The sequence below is a fragment of the Syngnathus typhle genome, linkage group LG9 (assembly GCF_033458585.1).
Source record: "Syngnathus typhle isolate RoL2023-S1 ecotype Sweden linkage group LG9, RoL_Styp_1.0, whole genome shotgun sequence".
In the NCBI taxonomy this organism is placed as follows: Eukaryota; Metazoa; Chordata; class Actinopteri; order Syngnathiformes; family Syngnathidae; genus Syngnathus; species Syngnathus typhle.
Genome location: NC_083746.1, coordinates 3,217,364 through 3,230,022, shown reverse-complemented (window position 1 = coordinate 3,230,022; position 12,659 = coordinate 3,217,364). Strand labels below are relative to the sequence as shown.

General features: G+C 41.6%; 1 protein-coding gene across 5 annotated transcripts in view; it reads left to right on the top strand.

Annotated features, from left to right (window-relative positions):
- Window positions 1-12,659, top strand: part of LOC133159448 (target of Nesh-SH3) — a 20,552-nt gene extending 7,893 nt beyond the window's left edge. Inside the window, exons 8-23 of one of the 5 annotated variants that reach the window (XM_061286447.1) lie at window positions 304-369; window positions 528-605; window positions 1,348-3,135; window positions 3,242-3,319; window positions 3,668-3,832; window positions 4,426-4,482; window positions 7,134-7,196; window positions 7,856-7,978; window positions 8,491-8,580; window positions 8,863-9,075; window positions 9,190-9,298; window positions 10,162-10,241; window positions 10,392-10,421; window positions 10,510-10,668; window positions 10,862-10,984; window positions 11,567-12,659. In XM_061286447.1, the coding sequence (XP_061142431.1) occupies window positions 304-369; window positions 528-605; window positions 1,348-3,135; window positions 3,242-3,319; window positions 3,668-3,832; window positions 4,426-4,482; window positions 7,134-7,196; window positions 7,856-7,978; window positions 8,491-8,580; window positions 8,863-9,075; window positions 9,190-9,298; window positions 10,162-10,241; window positions 10,392-10,421; window positions 10,510-10,668; window positions 10,862-10,984; window positions 11,567-11,682 (3,338 nt within the window). In that variant the 3' untranslated portion in view covers window positions 11,683-12,659. The remainder of the gene's footprint in view (window positions 1-303; window positions 370-527; window positions 606-1,347; window positions 3,136-3,241; window positions 3,320-3,667; window positions 3,833-4,425; window positions 4,483-7,133; window positions 7,197-7,855; window positions 7,979-8,490; window positions 8,581-8,862; window positions 9,076-9,189; window positions 9,299-10,161; window positions 10,242-10,391; window positions 10,422-10,509; window positions 10,669-10,861; window positions 10,985-11,566) is intronic. The other 4 variants (XM_061286448.1, XM_061286449.1, XM_061286450.1 and 1 more) reach the window with 4 other exon arrangements.

Genomic DNA, 12,659 nt, shown 5'->3' with positions numbered 1-12,659 from the left:
CACCTCACACTAAGTTTATTTCCAGAACTGCATCATGTTTTACAGTGCCTGGAAAACGTTCATATTGTCTAAGAAAGATCACTGACATGTACACCGCTTTTTGGCTTGAGACTTTATCAATAATAAAAAAGAAAGCATTACTGTGAACTGGTCAACCCTGATAATCCTTGGGGAGAACTGTCAACCAGGTACTACCTGCATTGACCAAATGCTTTGCCTTTCCATTTGTTGGCTTTTTTCCAGGACTGGGACAACCTTTGCACTGACTTTGAATGTAACCATTTTTCTTTTATTCTTTGTTAGTTCTTCATAATAGGACACAGGGCAGACTACCTCTCTCCCGCCACATAACCCCAAAGACAACTCTTGGTAATTTATTTTTCTGAGTATGAACTCAGGAATTCTGTCATGGTCAGAAAAAGATACTACTAAGCAACTTTGCCTTTCTATCAACTAAGGATTGATGCAACATTTATTCAACTTTCAACATTTTGTTCACATGATCTAATGTGTACTATATTTGTCAGCTCCCACCACAACTACTAGACAGGAACCTCTGTCTACCACTGGATCCCCAGCACCTGTGACTACCAAACAGCAAATTGGTAAATAGAGATTCATGTTTGTTAAGAACTGAAAAAGTGGACCTATTCTAATTGAGAGGGAGACAGTGTTGACCATGAATTGTTCGTTGCATACTTGGCCCACACTAAATGTGTGATGTCAGATGTTCAACAGGGTTAAAGAAGGTAGGATTTGCACCACGTAGCTCGTGCAGCTATTTTTAATAATGGAATTTTGGGCCTTGCTTTGTTCCGAATGTATTTTTTCTAAGTTACCGGTTTGTTTGGCTGACGCAATTGAAATCAGACTTTTGACGAACAAACTAATTTGGTGCTTGATTTAAGCAATAGTGTCTTTTAGTCCAACTATTATTCTAGTCTTGAAATTCATTGTATTGGCTTTGCCTGTGTTGTTTTTGGAGTTCCTCTGATTCCCTTTCACGAGCAGTCGAGCCATTCTCATTGCTTATAACGCAAGCAATCAATCAATACCTAATAAAACCTTCCATGCTAGTCTCTTAGTGAGACAGCATTTGAATTCATACCATACAAATCCTGGCTAAGGAAACTGGATAATTGGTAAACTGAATGAGGCAGTGAAACTTGAGCCAGGTAAAAGATAATGTGTAATGTAAAACTAAGCCAAGCATCACAATCTAAGTTCCCAAGTCTTTGCCTGCACTTCTGCTGTTTTCCTGTAGCCAGGCAGTCATGACTTTTGTCTGTCATTTTTATCAGACAGTATCTTACAGGTAATATTTTCTCTTTCTTACACGCCACCCAGGAGGAGGCCTACCGCAATCTGTCATTCCTCTTTTCCACGAGGTCCCCTCAGTTCCTAATTTCCCACTTCCACTTCAGATTTCACCTCCAGCAGTTTCTGCACCAGTCCCTAAGCAAAATAGCGGACAATCCCCAAATCATGCCCCACGTCTATTAAATCTTCATCAACTGCCAACACAATCCAAGCCCAGACCCCAACAACCCCAAACAGGTTCTCAACCAAAACCCCAGTCTGATCAGTTAAGATTCAAGCCCGTAGTTCAACACGAGCCATATCCAGATCTCGAGCAGCATGCTACAACACATAACCCAAGTCCAACACATTATCAAACATCACAACCGATACCCCAAGCAAATCCTCAGTCAGAAACCAGATCAATACCCAAGATGCAGACAAAATTGAAAACCCAGACGGATCCACAACCCCTGTCACAGCCTCAAACACATGATCAAACATCACAACCTATACCCCAAGCAAAACCTCAGTCAGAAACCAGATCAACACCCAAGATGCAGACAAACTTGAAAACTCAGACAGATCCACAACCCCTACCACAGCCTCAAAGACATGATCAAACATCCCAACCTATGCCCCAAGCAAAACCTCAGTCAGAAACCAGATCAACACCCAAGATGCAGACAAAATTGAAAACCCAGACAGATCCAACACCTCGATCACAGCCTCAAAGACATGATCAAACATCCCAACCTATGCCCCAAGTAAAACCTCAGTCAGAAACCAGATCAACACTCAAGATGCAGACAAAATTGAAAACCCAGACAGATCCACAACCCCGATCACAGCCTCAACGACATGATCAAACATCACAACCTATACCCCAAGCAAAACCTCAGTCAGAAACCAGATCAACACGCAAGATGCAGACAAAATTGAAAACTCAGAGAGATCCACAACCCCTATCACAGCGTCAAACCACAAGTCAGCCTAAACCACCAAATCATCCAATCACACAGCTCATACAACCAACGCAGTTAATAAGCAGGCCTGGATTTGAGGCCCGTCCAAAACTGCCTCAACCAACAAAGCAACATCAACCTCAAAGACAACAAGTTCAAACAATTCCTTACATCCTGCCTAAACAACCAGCTCAATCTTCAACTGAGCCACAAATCAAAACAATTAAAACACAATCTGAATCAAAAGTCCATTTTGAGACAATATCCCAACCTCTACAGAAAACCCCTCGAGCGCCTTGGCCAAGCACTAAGGAAGAGTTTAAAGTGCTTAAACAACCAGCCCAATCTGCAACTGAGCCACGAATCAAAACGATTCAAACACAATCTGAACCAGACACAACACTCCAACACTTCATTCTACATAAAACCTCTCGAGAGCCTTGGCCAAGCACTGAGAAACAGTTTACAGTTCAATCAACACTCAAACCAAGGACTAGTTCTTCAACCTCCACGACGCACCCTCTACTGAAGAGAACATCCCAGCCAGAAGCACACTCACAAACAAAAACACAACCAAGTGAGCCAGCCAAGTCTCAAAAACAACCGACCAAAAACAATGACCAACCACAACCTTTAGATAGAACCCAGTCACAGCCTCAGTCTCCTCTTTGGTCAGACCCTCTACCCCAAAGGAAACCTGCTTCCCAAGTCCCACCAACTACACAAAATCAGCCCCACTATGAATCCCAAACCAAGGTAAATCCTGCACCAGAGTCCAAGGCAGAAGCACAGCCTGGAATTGAGATTCAGCCTCGAGTCACGAGTCACTCTGGCCCTATTGAGGTCCCACCCTTGCAGGCAGTTTCCACTGGTAAACACCTACTTTCCACACACATATGTTAAGACAGCCAATGTTCAATGTCAAAATTACAACAAATGCCCTTTAGAATATACTACATGAGTTTTTTCCCATGCAGCTCCTAGTCCACCGGAGAAGGGAAAGCCTCTGCCAATCCCAGCCCCGGCTGCAGAGAAGTCTGATAGTAACAATCTTGGTAAACACCACAACAAGTTGGTTGCATTACCATCACCGCTTTTCGTCCAAACTGTATGACACCCAGTTGCAACTCAAACCACTGGATGATATCACTGCTTCCCCATCTCCATTTCCATCCTCACACCCACGTCATTGTCCCTGTCACCATGTGTGCTGTCAATCGCGGCCCAGCAGACCCTCCTAACCGCCACCCACTCACAAACAACGCCGTGTGCCATTCATGTCTCTGTCATTTCATTCCTTGGTCTCTCGTCAACATTCCTTTCACCATTTGTTCCATTTAGCTTGGCACGCTCGCAAGTGGACAATCACTAACCTCCCCAAATGCCTCTCTTCTTCTATCTAGGTACCATCAACCGGAGAGCCGAGGCCCCTCGCTCCCCCGCTCGCTCCTCGGCTATTCCGTCTGGAAGAAACACAACATTTTCACGCGTGCGGCTTCCTCCTCACTTCCCTCGCAATGGTGTCAGACCATTGCCCACCTCCTCCCACAGCTCCAGGATCTCTGGGGGTAATGGAGAACTTTCTTCCGCTACTTCTAATCTTACTTCCTACTTCTTTATGTTTACAGATGACAGCAGATGGCTCCTGGTTTAGCACAAAATGAAATGCATACATTGAAAAACCTCCGTCTTGCCCTCTTATGTCTTCCTCGGCAATCCCGAAACTCTCTGTGCTCAACCACATGTGCGCTCTCATGTGGTGTACTTCACACCTCTGCTGCATTTGTGGCTTGAGCCTTGGTGTCGTTAATATGATTTACAGTCCCTCCATGCTGGGCCATGTGGGATGTCTGGCTAGAGCGCTGGCAAGAACACGCAACAATTAAAGCTAGCATGCCAAACTAAGCAGAGTGCAGGCGGTTTCGCTGTTTGTATCATCCTTTCCTAAACATACCCTCAAAGGACTTACAGAACGGAGAACGAGGAAGGCCAAATTCGAAGATTAATGTCAATAAAGTCATGCCAGCTCCAATTTTAAATACAGCTCATCTGTAAAAACTAGGTCAAAGAAACATCTTCAGCTTTGTTTTTCCCTGACTGGACACTGCCAAACCCAGTGACACCAAACATTTGATAACCGTCCTTCTTCTCCCTCCAACAGCGCATCATAGGAGCAATGCTCTCCCTAAACCTGGAGCATGGCCCAAAGAGAAACCTGGTAAACATTGACAAGAAAAATCATCTTTCAGCGTTCCACGCGCACTAACCCATGAGGCATTGCTGCAGTGTGTCCCAATCTGTGCACATCATAATAATCAATCATAATCGTCATCATCATCCGCTTTTTGTCACAGTCCACTAATGCTTCAACCTGCTTGTCAGAACTTCTGTGGCTATTTTATCTGTATCATATGCCTTGTCAGTTCTATCTGTTTCAGCTAAAGATGGGCTTAAATCAAAAATGAATTGAAGATAGGTAACTTTTATCGATCATCTCTTAAATTCAAATCAGCAACACAGTGGGATTGTTCTCAGCACATCCTTGGGAGCTCCTTGGTCCGAATCTCGGCTGTAAAGTCCGGTTCCCTCCAATGTTTCAAAAACATGCATGATTTGCTTTATGGTTTGAATAGACTCAAAATTGTCCAACAGTGTGAGTTTTTTTTTTTAACCAGTCCAAGGTATATTCTGCCTACAGCCCAAAATCAGCTGGGATTGGCTCCAGCTCACCTGCAACCCCAATGAGAACATGATAGTAAATGAAACCATTATCAGGACAGTTATGAGGTGCCTAAACAGGTTCTCGTCAAATTCCAAACTACGGGAACTTCACGTTTCTTTAATGTTCCTGATGATCGACAAAAGGCATTTCTTCAAATGCCCATTCTTAGTTGAGCATAATAATAGCTCATCAAAGATGAGCACATTTCAGCACCTCCCCGCCAAACTTTTCTAAGGCTCATCACATTGCTTCATTTTTTGCCAGCTCTGTCTCTGCTAATTAAAGTCAGTCAGTCGTAGGAGGAGAAAGCAAACCACGTCTGGACCGCACATATTAACGCTGACGCTGTGCTCACTTCTCATTTCCTTCAGTCACAGCTGTCATGTGTTGTCTCAGTAAATGCGGATAATTTCACATATCTTTGAAGACTTCCCAGGAAGGGTATTGTAACCATGACTTTGAATTAACCAGTGTAAAATACTCAACAACAAAACCTACTGTGAATCAATTATTTTAAGTGGAGTAGTTCCAGGATAATAATTGAACATTTTTCCAACCATAACAAAGTCATAGAAAAAGAAATAATCTTTTCCAAAGTCAAGCGGTCAGGTTTATTTGCTGTCCAGGCAGGTAACAGCCAAAGCAGTTGTAAGTAGTAATTGCGATACTTGAGAATTTTTTAGAATCAGATTTACTTCTCAATTTAGAAGTTTTATTTTGACTTTGAAATGTTTTCTTTAATTTGGAAAAAAATCCGCGATGTAGTGAAGCCGCGATAAACGAAACGCAAAGTAGCGAGGGATATCCCGACTTCTGTTCTGCTATTTGCTGCACCCAATGACAACAGTTGTGTAATAGCTGCTGTACAAAAACAGCAATGATGCAACGCATGTTCGGTTAAAAACACATGCTATACATCACGAAACATTTATCCTTCATCCACGTGAGCCTGACATCATCTTTTTGTGATGGACCTTAATGATGTTGAGTATTTCGCTTGATACACATCAGTGCATGTTTGCCATTAGATGTCTACCATATGGCGGTTCATCTTGAGGCTAATTCAGTGAGAATCATCAGTGGTTTGTTCTGACGATTACTTCAGGGAGTTGAAGCGGCTTAGGTCATCGATTGCAGGGAAGGAAACAATCCCAAAAATAAATGTCTTGAACCTGCTTTAGATCATTGAGTATGAAGTATTAAATAATCAATGACTGTGATAAGGGAATGGAAAAATGACTAAAGGAGTGCAATGTGAAATAAATAAATAAATAAATTGCAACTCCAGTTAAGGAAACAGGCTAGAGCTGGACACTTTTAGGACACAGTGTTTCCTTTTAAATGATTTAGTGGCATGTGCTTTAATAAATCAGAAATATAAATCGGAATAGAAATGAGTCAGTCATTAAAAACAAAGTAATACTTGACTTGCCTTTTCTCAGATCATTAAAAATAATTTGCAGGGCTGATTGACAATTTTATTTGTTGTAGATGTGGCAGCATTTGCCAATCTGCCTGGCTTGTCATACATAAATCTGCTACGATCAGGGATGGGCATTTGATGACATAACATTCATATAATCGATTAATTGTTGCAAAATGAACGATTCGTGAATGTTAAATTCAGCCTCTACTCATTTAATGTCCTTGCTGTAACAAAATGATATATCCAAAATGATATATCTGATGTCATGTTTCAACAATATAGAGGCAATTACCGTAATTTTCGGACTATAAGTCGCACCGGAGTATAAATCGCACCAGCCATAAAATGCCCAAAAAAGTAGAAAAAAAACAGATATATGTATATAAGTTGCTCCTGAGTATAAGTCGCCCCCCCCCCCCCAAACTATGAAAAAAAACCCGCGACTTATAGTCCGAAAATTACGGTAATTAACATTCAATTAATCGATTATGATGCCCAATCCCCAGCTTTTAATGTTGCTTTTGTGTCTGCATTTATTTTTCTTGACAGCTCTCGACCACCACTACCCTTCTACCCATAAATGTGATCTTGTTGATCCACCACGATTTGATTTCCAGTTTTGACTCTCTGACTACTTCAACGCAGCCCACCAGTCGCTCTATGCGAGTTTGTTATTGTAATTCCGTAACAATATGTAACGTTTCCCCATTAATCCTTGCAGTTCTGCGCCAAACCATTCCCGTTAACAAGAGACCCAACCTGGTGGGGATGCCTAATGACCATGGTGAGAATTACAAACACTACTGAAACCCCGCCTGTATACGCTATCCCACATAAGCTGCTTTTCAAATTACTTTCTTGACTTGAAAAAAATTATCATTCCCCAAGGCACCATTTTGTTGTTTAAGTGAGACTCAGTGAAGGTGTTTTTATTATTTGACTTCAGAATTGTACGGTTTCAGTTGAAGAGTGACGTCAATGAGCAAAATTTCCTGTCGTTGACTCATCAAACTCACGTTGAGTCATCAAATTTCACTCCACATTTCCTCTAAATAGTCCCACTGCGATATTTGATTCTTGCCTTCTCCTAACCGCAATTGATTTCAGCTGTCAATCTTGAACAAGTTAAAAGTGACCACAACACAAAAGATGACCTTTCAATAAAAAACACAAAACATCCTATAAAGTTAAACGAGTGCGCACTATCTGCGTAAACCTAACGCAATATTTTTGTTGTTGTTGTCTTACATTGACGTCAGACACAACGGTGCGTGTGACAATCGAAGCAAATTTTCATCTTTAAAAAAAAAAAAGCTCAACATTTTATTTCCGATGACACGGAACTGCTCTGCAAGAACGACGACCAAAGCAGATGGAACGCAACTGTTCGTGAGTCACATGATGAACTGACTTCCCATTCTTCCTCCTCCTGTCTTGCCTCAGATAAACCCATGGACCTCAAACAAGGCGACAAGGAGTCCATCTTGAAACCTTTCCCTCTGGTCACATCCAAGCCTAAGCACGAACGTCGGCAGCAGACAACCACAACTACTCCGTCATTAAACAGTAGGAAACGATATTGTTTTCTTTAGTATTATTACGTGTTATGTACAATTGCAGTCAAAAATGGTTGTTGGCAATCTCTAAAGTTTCAGAAACAAAATCTCAACGTGCCCAAAGCATTGACCATTCACTTACTCATAAGGTGCCCTCTGGAGATTAACAAAAATAAGTTAGTATTTGAATATCTCTTTTAATATGCAGTTGACCACAGCTGTAACTTGTTGGAAAAGCTTGAAAATGAATCGAGTACTTTCTCGAACTTGACTGTAAACTCTGGAATTTGTTAGGTTATACAGATTTATCCATTTATCATAGAGCATTCCATATGGAGCGATTCATCCATGGATGAGGAGGTTGTAATCTGAGAAGGAAACAAGTTTGAGTTGTGGTGAACGCTCAAGCAGGTGTTGGGCAGACGGGATGTTGACCTGGGACAGAACTATGAAAAATGCTAACAGAGGGTCCTGCCAGGGACTGTCGGCACATAACACAGACTTGTCTGTTCCTTTCTGCAGGCAGCCGCTTTGACGTGAATGAAAATTCCTCCATCTTCAGGCCCCTGCCTGCATCCGATGTGGACATTATGGGCAAGAAGCGCTATGTGGGTAAGACTGCGAAATCTCTTCCGATCTTACACCGTTTGGTCAACGATACATACCAAGCACTGACCAACCAACCAACCAACCAACCAACCAACCATCCAACTCAGTCCCTGAGGCAGAAATTGATACTTATAATAGAGTGTAAAAACAAGATTTATAATTAGTGTAAAAAGAAACCATAGCTGTGGAAAATGGCCAAGTTTATGACCCAAACCAAAAATTCAGACTAGGGAAAGCAATTTATAACCAAAATTAATAATATGCTCCGACCGTACACTTCCACAGCTCCTCACGTCGTCTACAAGACCGATAAGAAGCCAGACGAGCCGTGTTCGATCACGTCCTCCCTGAGTTACTTCCCAGACGAGGAGGACGGCAGCGATCAGAACGTGACGGCTGCCCCCCGAATCCCACCCACCAACCTCACCGTGGTCACAGTCGAAGGGTGTCCGTCTTTTGTCATACTCGACTGGCAGAAAACCGATAATGAAACCAGAGGTACGGCAAGACAATTTTGACATATTTTGGTTTTCTTAGGATTCTCATGTAAACCATTTATATATTAGGTGCTTTTTTTTTTGTCATTGAAATGACTATTATTCTCTCTATCAGAATATGAGGTCGTATCAACAGCTAAAGGACCCAATGGAGAAAAAGTGTCCATATTGACGACAACAAACCAGACACACACGGCAGTGGAGAATCTAAAACCAGAAAGCAGGTATACAACCACCAAAAGCTCATTTACATTTGAAAGACTCTTATAATTCAAAAAGCAAAGACAAAAATCACTAGATATTCACTTTTGGTTCAAAATGATACATAACTACTGAAATTAACTGACTTTTAAATAAAAACAATTGAATTTGTTTTTTCCCCTTTTTATGATGGCAGGGGAGGCACGGCCTCCTCTGACCGCACGTCACTGGTCATCTGAGAGTAGTGTTTAGTTGGGGCGACCGCACAAGCCATTTTAAAAGAAGCTTCCAAGTTTAATTGCCGTGTTTTGCTTAGTTATCAATCCCGTTGTTTTTCTTAACCCTCCCATTTATCCGTCACTATGATGGATTACGGCTGACATTTTCCAGCACTTTTATCTTAGGTGAAGTATGTGTTAAAGCTGCCAATACAGATAAACTGACCCAACATCTTCCTGCCGCACACATTGAATGTACTCGGGCAAAAAATGGGATAGTTTATAAGGAGTGGAGAACCAATAAATAACAGAACTCAATCCGTTTGTCCCATTATTTTATTTTTCCTGCATGCAAAAATAACCAAAGAGAAAGAAAACCACTAAGGGTGGAGTCCATGGTGGATTTTTTCTCTTTGCATCTGGAGTTTTAAGAGTTCACCAGAAGCATCCCCTGGGCTGCTTTTTGCCAGGATATCTTAAGCTTCAGCAGCACGTGGAATAACCATCAGCTGTTTGACTACAGCGAGTGAGTCACAGCGTCTCACACGTTGGCTCTGAATCGGCAACCATTTCTGGATGGAGGGTGGAAAAGGGGAATTTCGATGGGGAAAAATGTGCGTAAAGTACCATTCATCCCCCTAGATTGATTGTTTTCGGTGTTGTTCCAGTTACGAATTCAAAGTGACACCCAAGAACGAGCTGGGAACGGGACCTTCCAGTGAACCTGTGTCGTTCAACACAGAGTCAGGTAAGTTTTTACTCAATTCCCCACGTTGACATTTTTCACACCATTTTATACAGTGATCCCTCGCTACTTTGCGTTTCGTTTATCGCGGCTTCGTGTCAAATGACATGTTAGACGTGACGATGGCAATAATAATTTTTCTTCTACTTGCAGCTGACCCACGAGTGAGTGAAAATGTATCGGGTAAATATTATCCTCTCCTAAAATCATTACATTCTGGCATATTTTTCTTCTTTTAAATACAAATTTGCTTTTTTATCATTTTCCACAGGAAAAGACGCCATCTGGACGCAATTCCCATTTAAGACGGACGGCTACTCGGAATGCAATGGGAAGCAATATATAAAGAGGACGTGGTACCGAAAGTTTGTGGGCATCCAGCTGTGCAACTCCCTGCGATATAAGATCTACCTTAGTGACTCGCTCAATGGTACATACGAATAAAAGTTTTACTGCAAGTGGTAAATGATATTAAAGATAATCAATTAGCAGTATGGCAAATATGTTTATTTGTCCTGCCAATTCTGCCTAAATTCTTGTGAGCCATTCCGCTCCCCCAACCCGTTGTTTAATGGAATCCTAATCTGGAGTACACATTTACTCATCTTTTTCTTTCTCTTTAGGGAAGTTCTACAATATCGGGGATCAATCAGGTTACGGTGAGGACCACTGCCAGTTTGTGGACTCCTTCCTAGACGGGCGGACTGGGACACAACTGTTTGCTCACCAGTTACCTCCCAGGGAAGGTAGGCTATTTTATGACTAGCATGCAGATTTAGTTTCACCAAGAACAAAAAGGTGGTGTCCACATTTAATTACACAGTAACATTTTGAGTCCAAATGGTTGTGCGGCGGTGGGTGACGAATTGGGATCGAATCATGGAACAGACATCTGTCAGGAATCAACTGAGTCGTGTGTACTCTCTGTGCAAGGCCCCAGGATTAAATGAAAAACAAAACAAAATGAGGCCGATCATCTTCAGTGCCTGGCCACCCACGAGCTAACCAGTTACTCCGAATTGCAGAATCGTTTTGACAGGAGTTCTAATTTACGATTTTCAAGGGTAACGCCAACTTCCAGCCTTAATATTACAGTGCAGTTTCAGTCAACCAGGTAATAATAATCCGCATATGTTAAATACAATAAAAGGATGAGCTGCAGAGACAGCACCCATCATTGCTATCCTCTAAAATCTATCGAGGTCCCGCAGGACAATGGACACAACAGAAACACGTTGTATTATTGTGACATTTTTTTTTTTTTTAATGCCAATTATCCAGCAAGTTAAACATTTCCAGTGGATGATCCCGTTTGCTTTTTTTTTTAGGTTACTTCCGGGCGCTGAGACAAGAGCCGGTTACCTTCGGTGAAATTGGCGGCAAGTCGCATGTGACTTACGTGGGCTGGTACGAATGCGGCACGCCCATTCCCGGCAAGTGGTAACACCTCCAGGCAGTCCAGAAGAAAGTCTGGAAAACAAGTACCAAAGGTGTCTAACGTGAAGGGACTTTCCTGTCACCATAAACCAGTGGTGGAGAACCTTTCTCCACCCATTTAGATACTTAGGGCCATAGTAAATTCATAAAAAAAAAAACACGACTGAGCAAATGTCTATTATTATATATTATTAGCATTTGTTGGTTGGATGTTCCGCTGAGGATTTGTTTTTAGAATTATATGGCAGGCTGGATGAAATGTTCTTGCAGCCCCTGCCATAGACACTGTAGATTGGTGGTATGGGGGGGGGTGTCTAAGGTTTCTACAAGGTATGAAAGGGTTCAGGAAACAAATCGTTGATGTTGTAAAAGTGTCAAAATGGATGCATGAGTGGTTAATTATAATGTTAATTATACCGTCATTGTTCTGAAAATTGTTGGGAAGCTGGCTCCCAAAATGTATGATACTATTTATCAAGGGGTCGTTACAAGATTATAGCGCATGCTTGTACATTCCAGAGGATATATACTTGCATGGCTACACACACACACACACACACACCCACACACCATTTCTATGCAGAAACAAAGTGCCACTCATATAATGATTGTACATTTGTATTATGTAAAATACAAGCAGATATGACACATGCGAGACCGACAGTTTGCTGTTCCTGAGGAATTGCTAGCAGTTGCAGATTGCACAGTACTATACTTTTGTTTATATATATGTGTATGTATATGGAGTGATTTTTTTTTGTCTACCAGGGATAGTTGGAAGAAAGAAAAAGTGCAACATGTTTGGAAATCAGCTTCTATGATGTAGTTTTGAATACTAACCTTTTTTCCAATGCGGCTGTTTGATAGAAATATTTGTGGAAACATTTTGCAAACTGTACATAATTTTCAAATTATTTCTTACAAATACTTTTGTGTTGCAACATATCAACTGTTATTGAGCAATAAATCTGGTTTTGATATTAA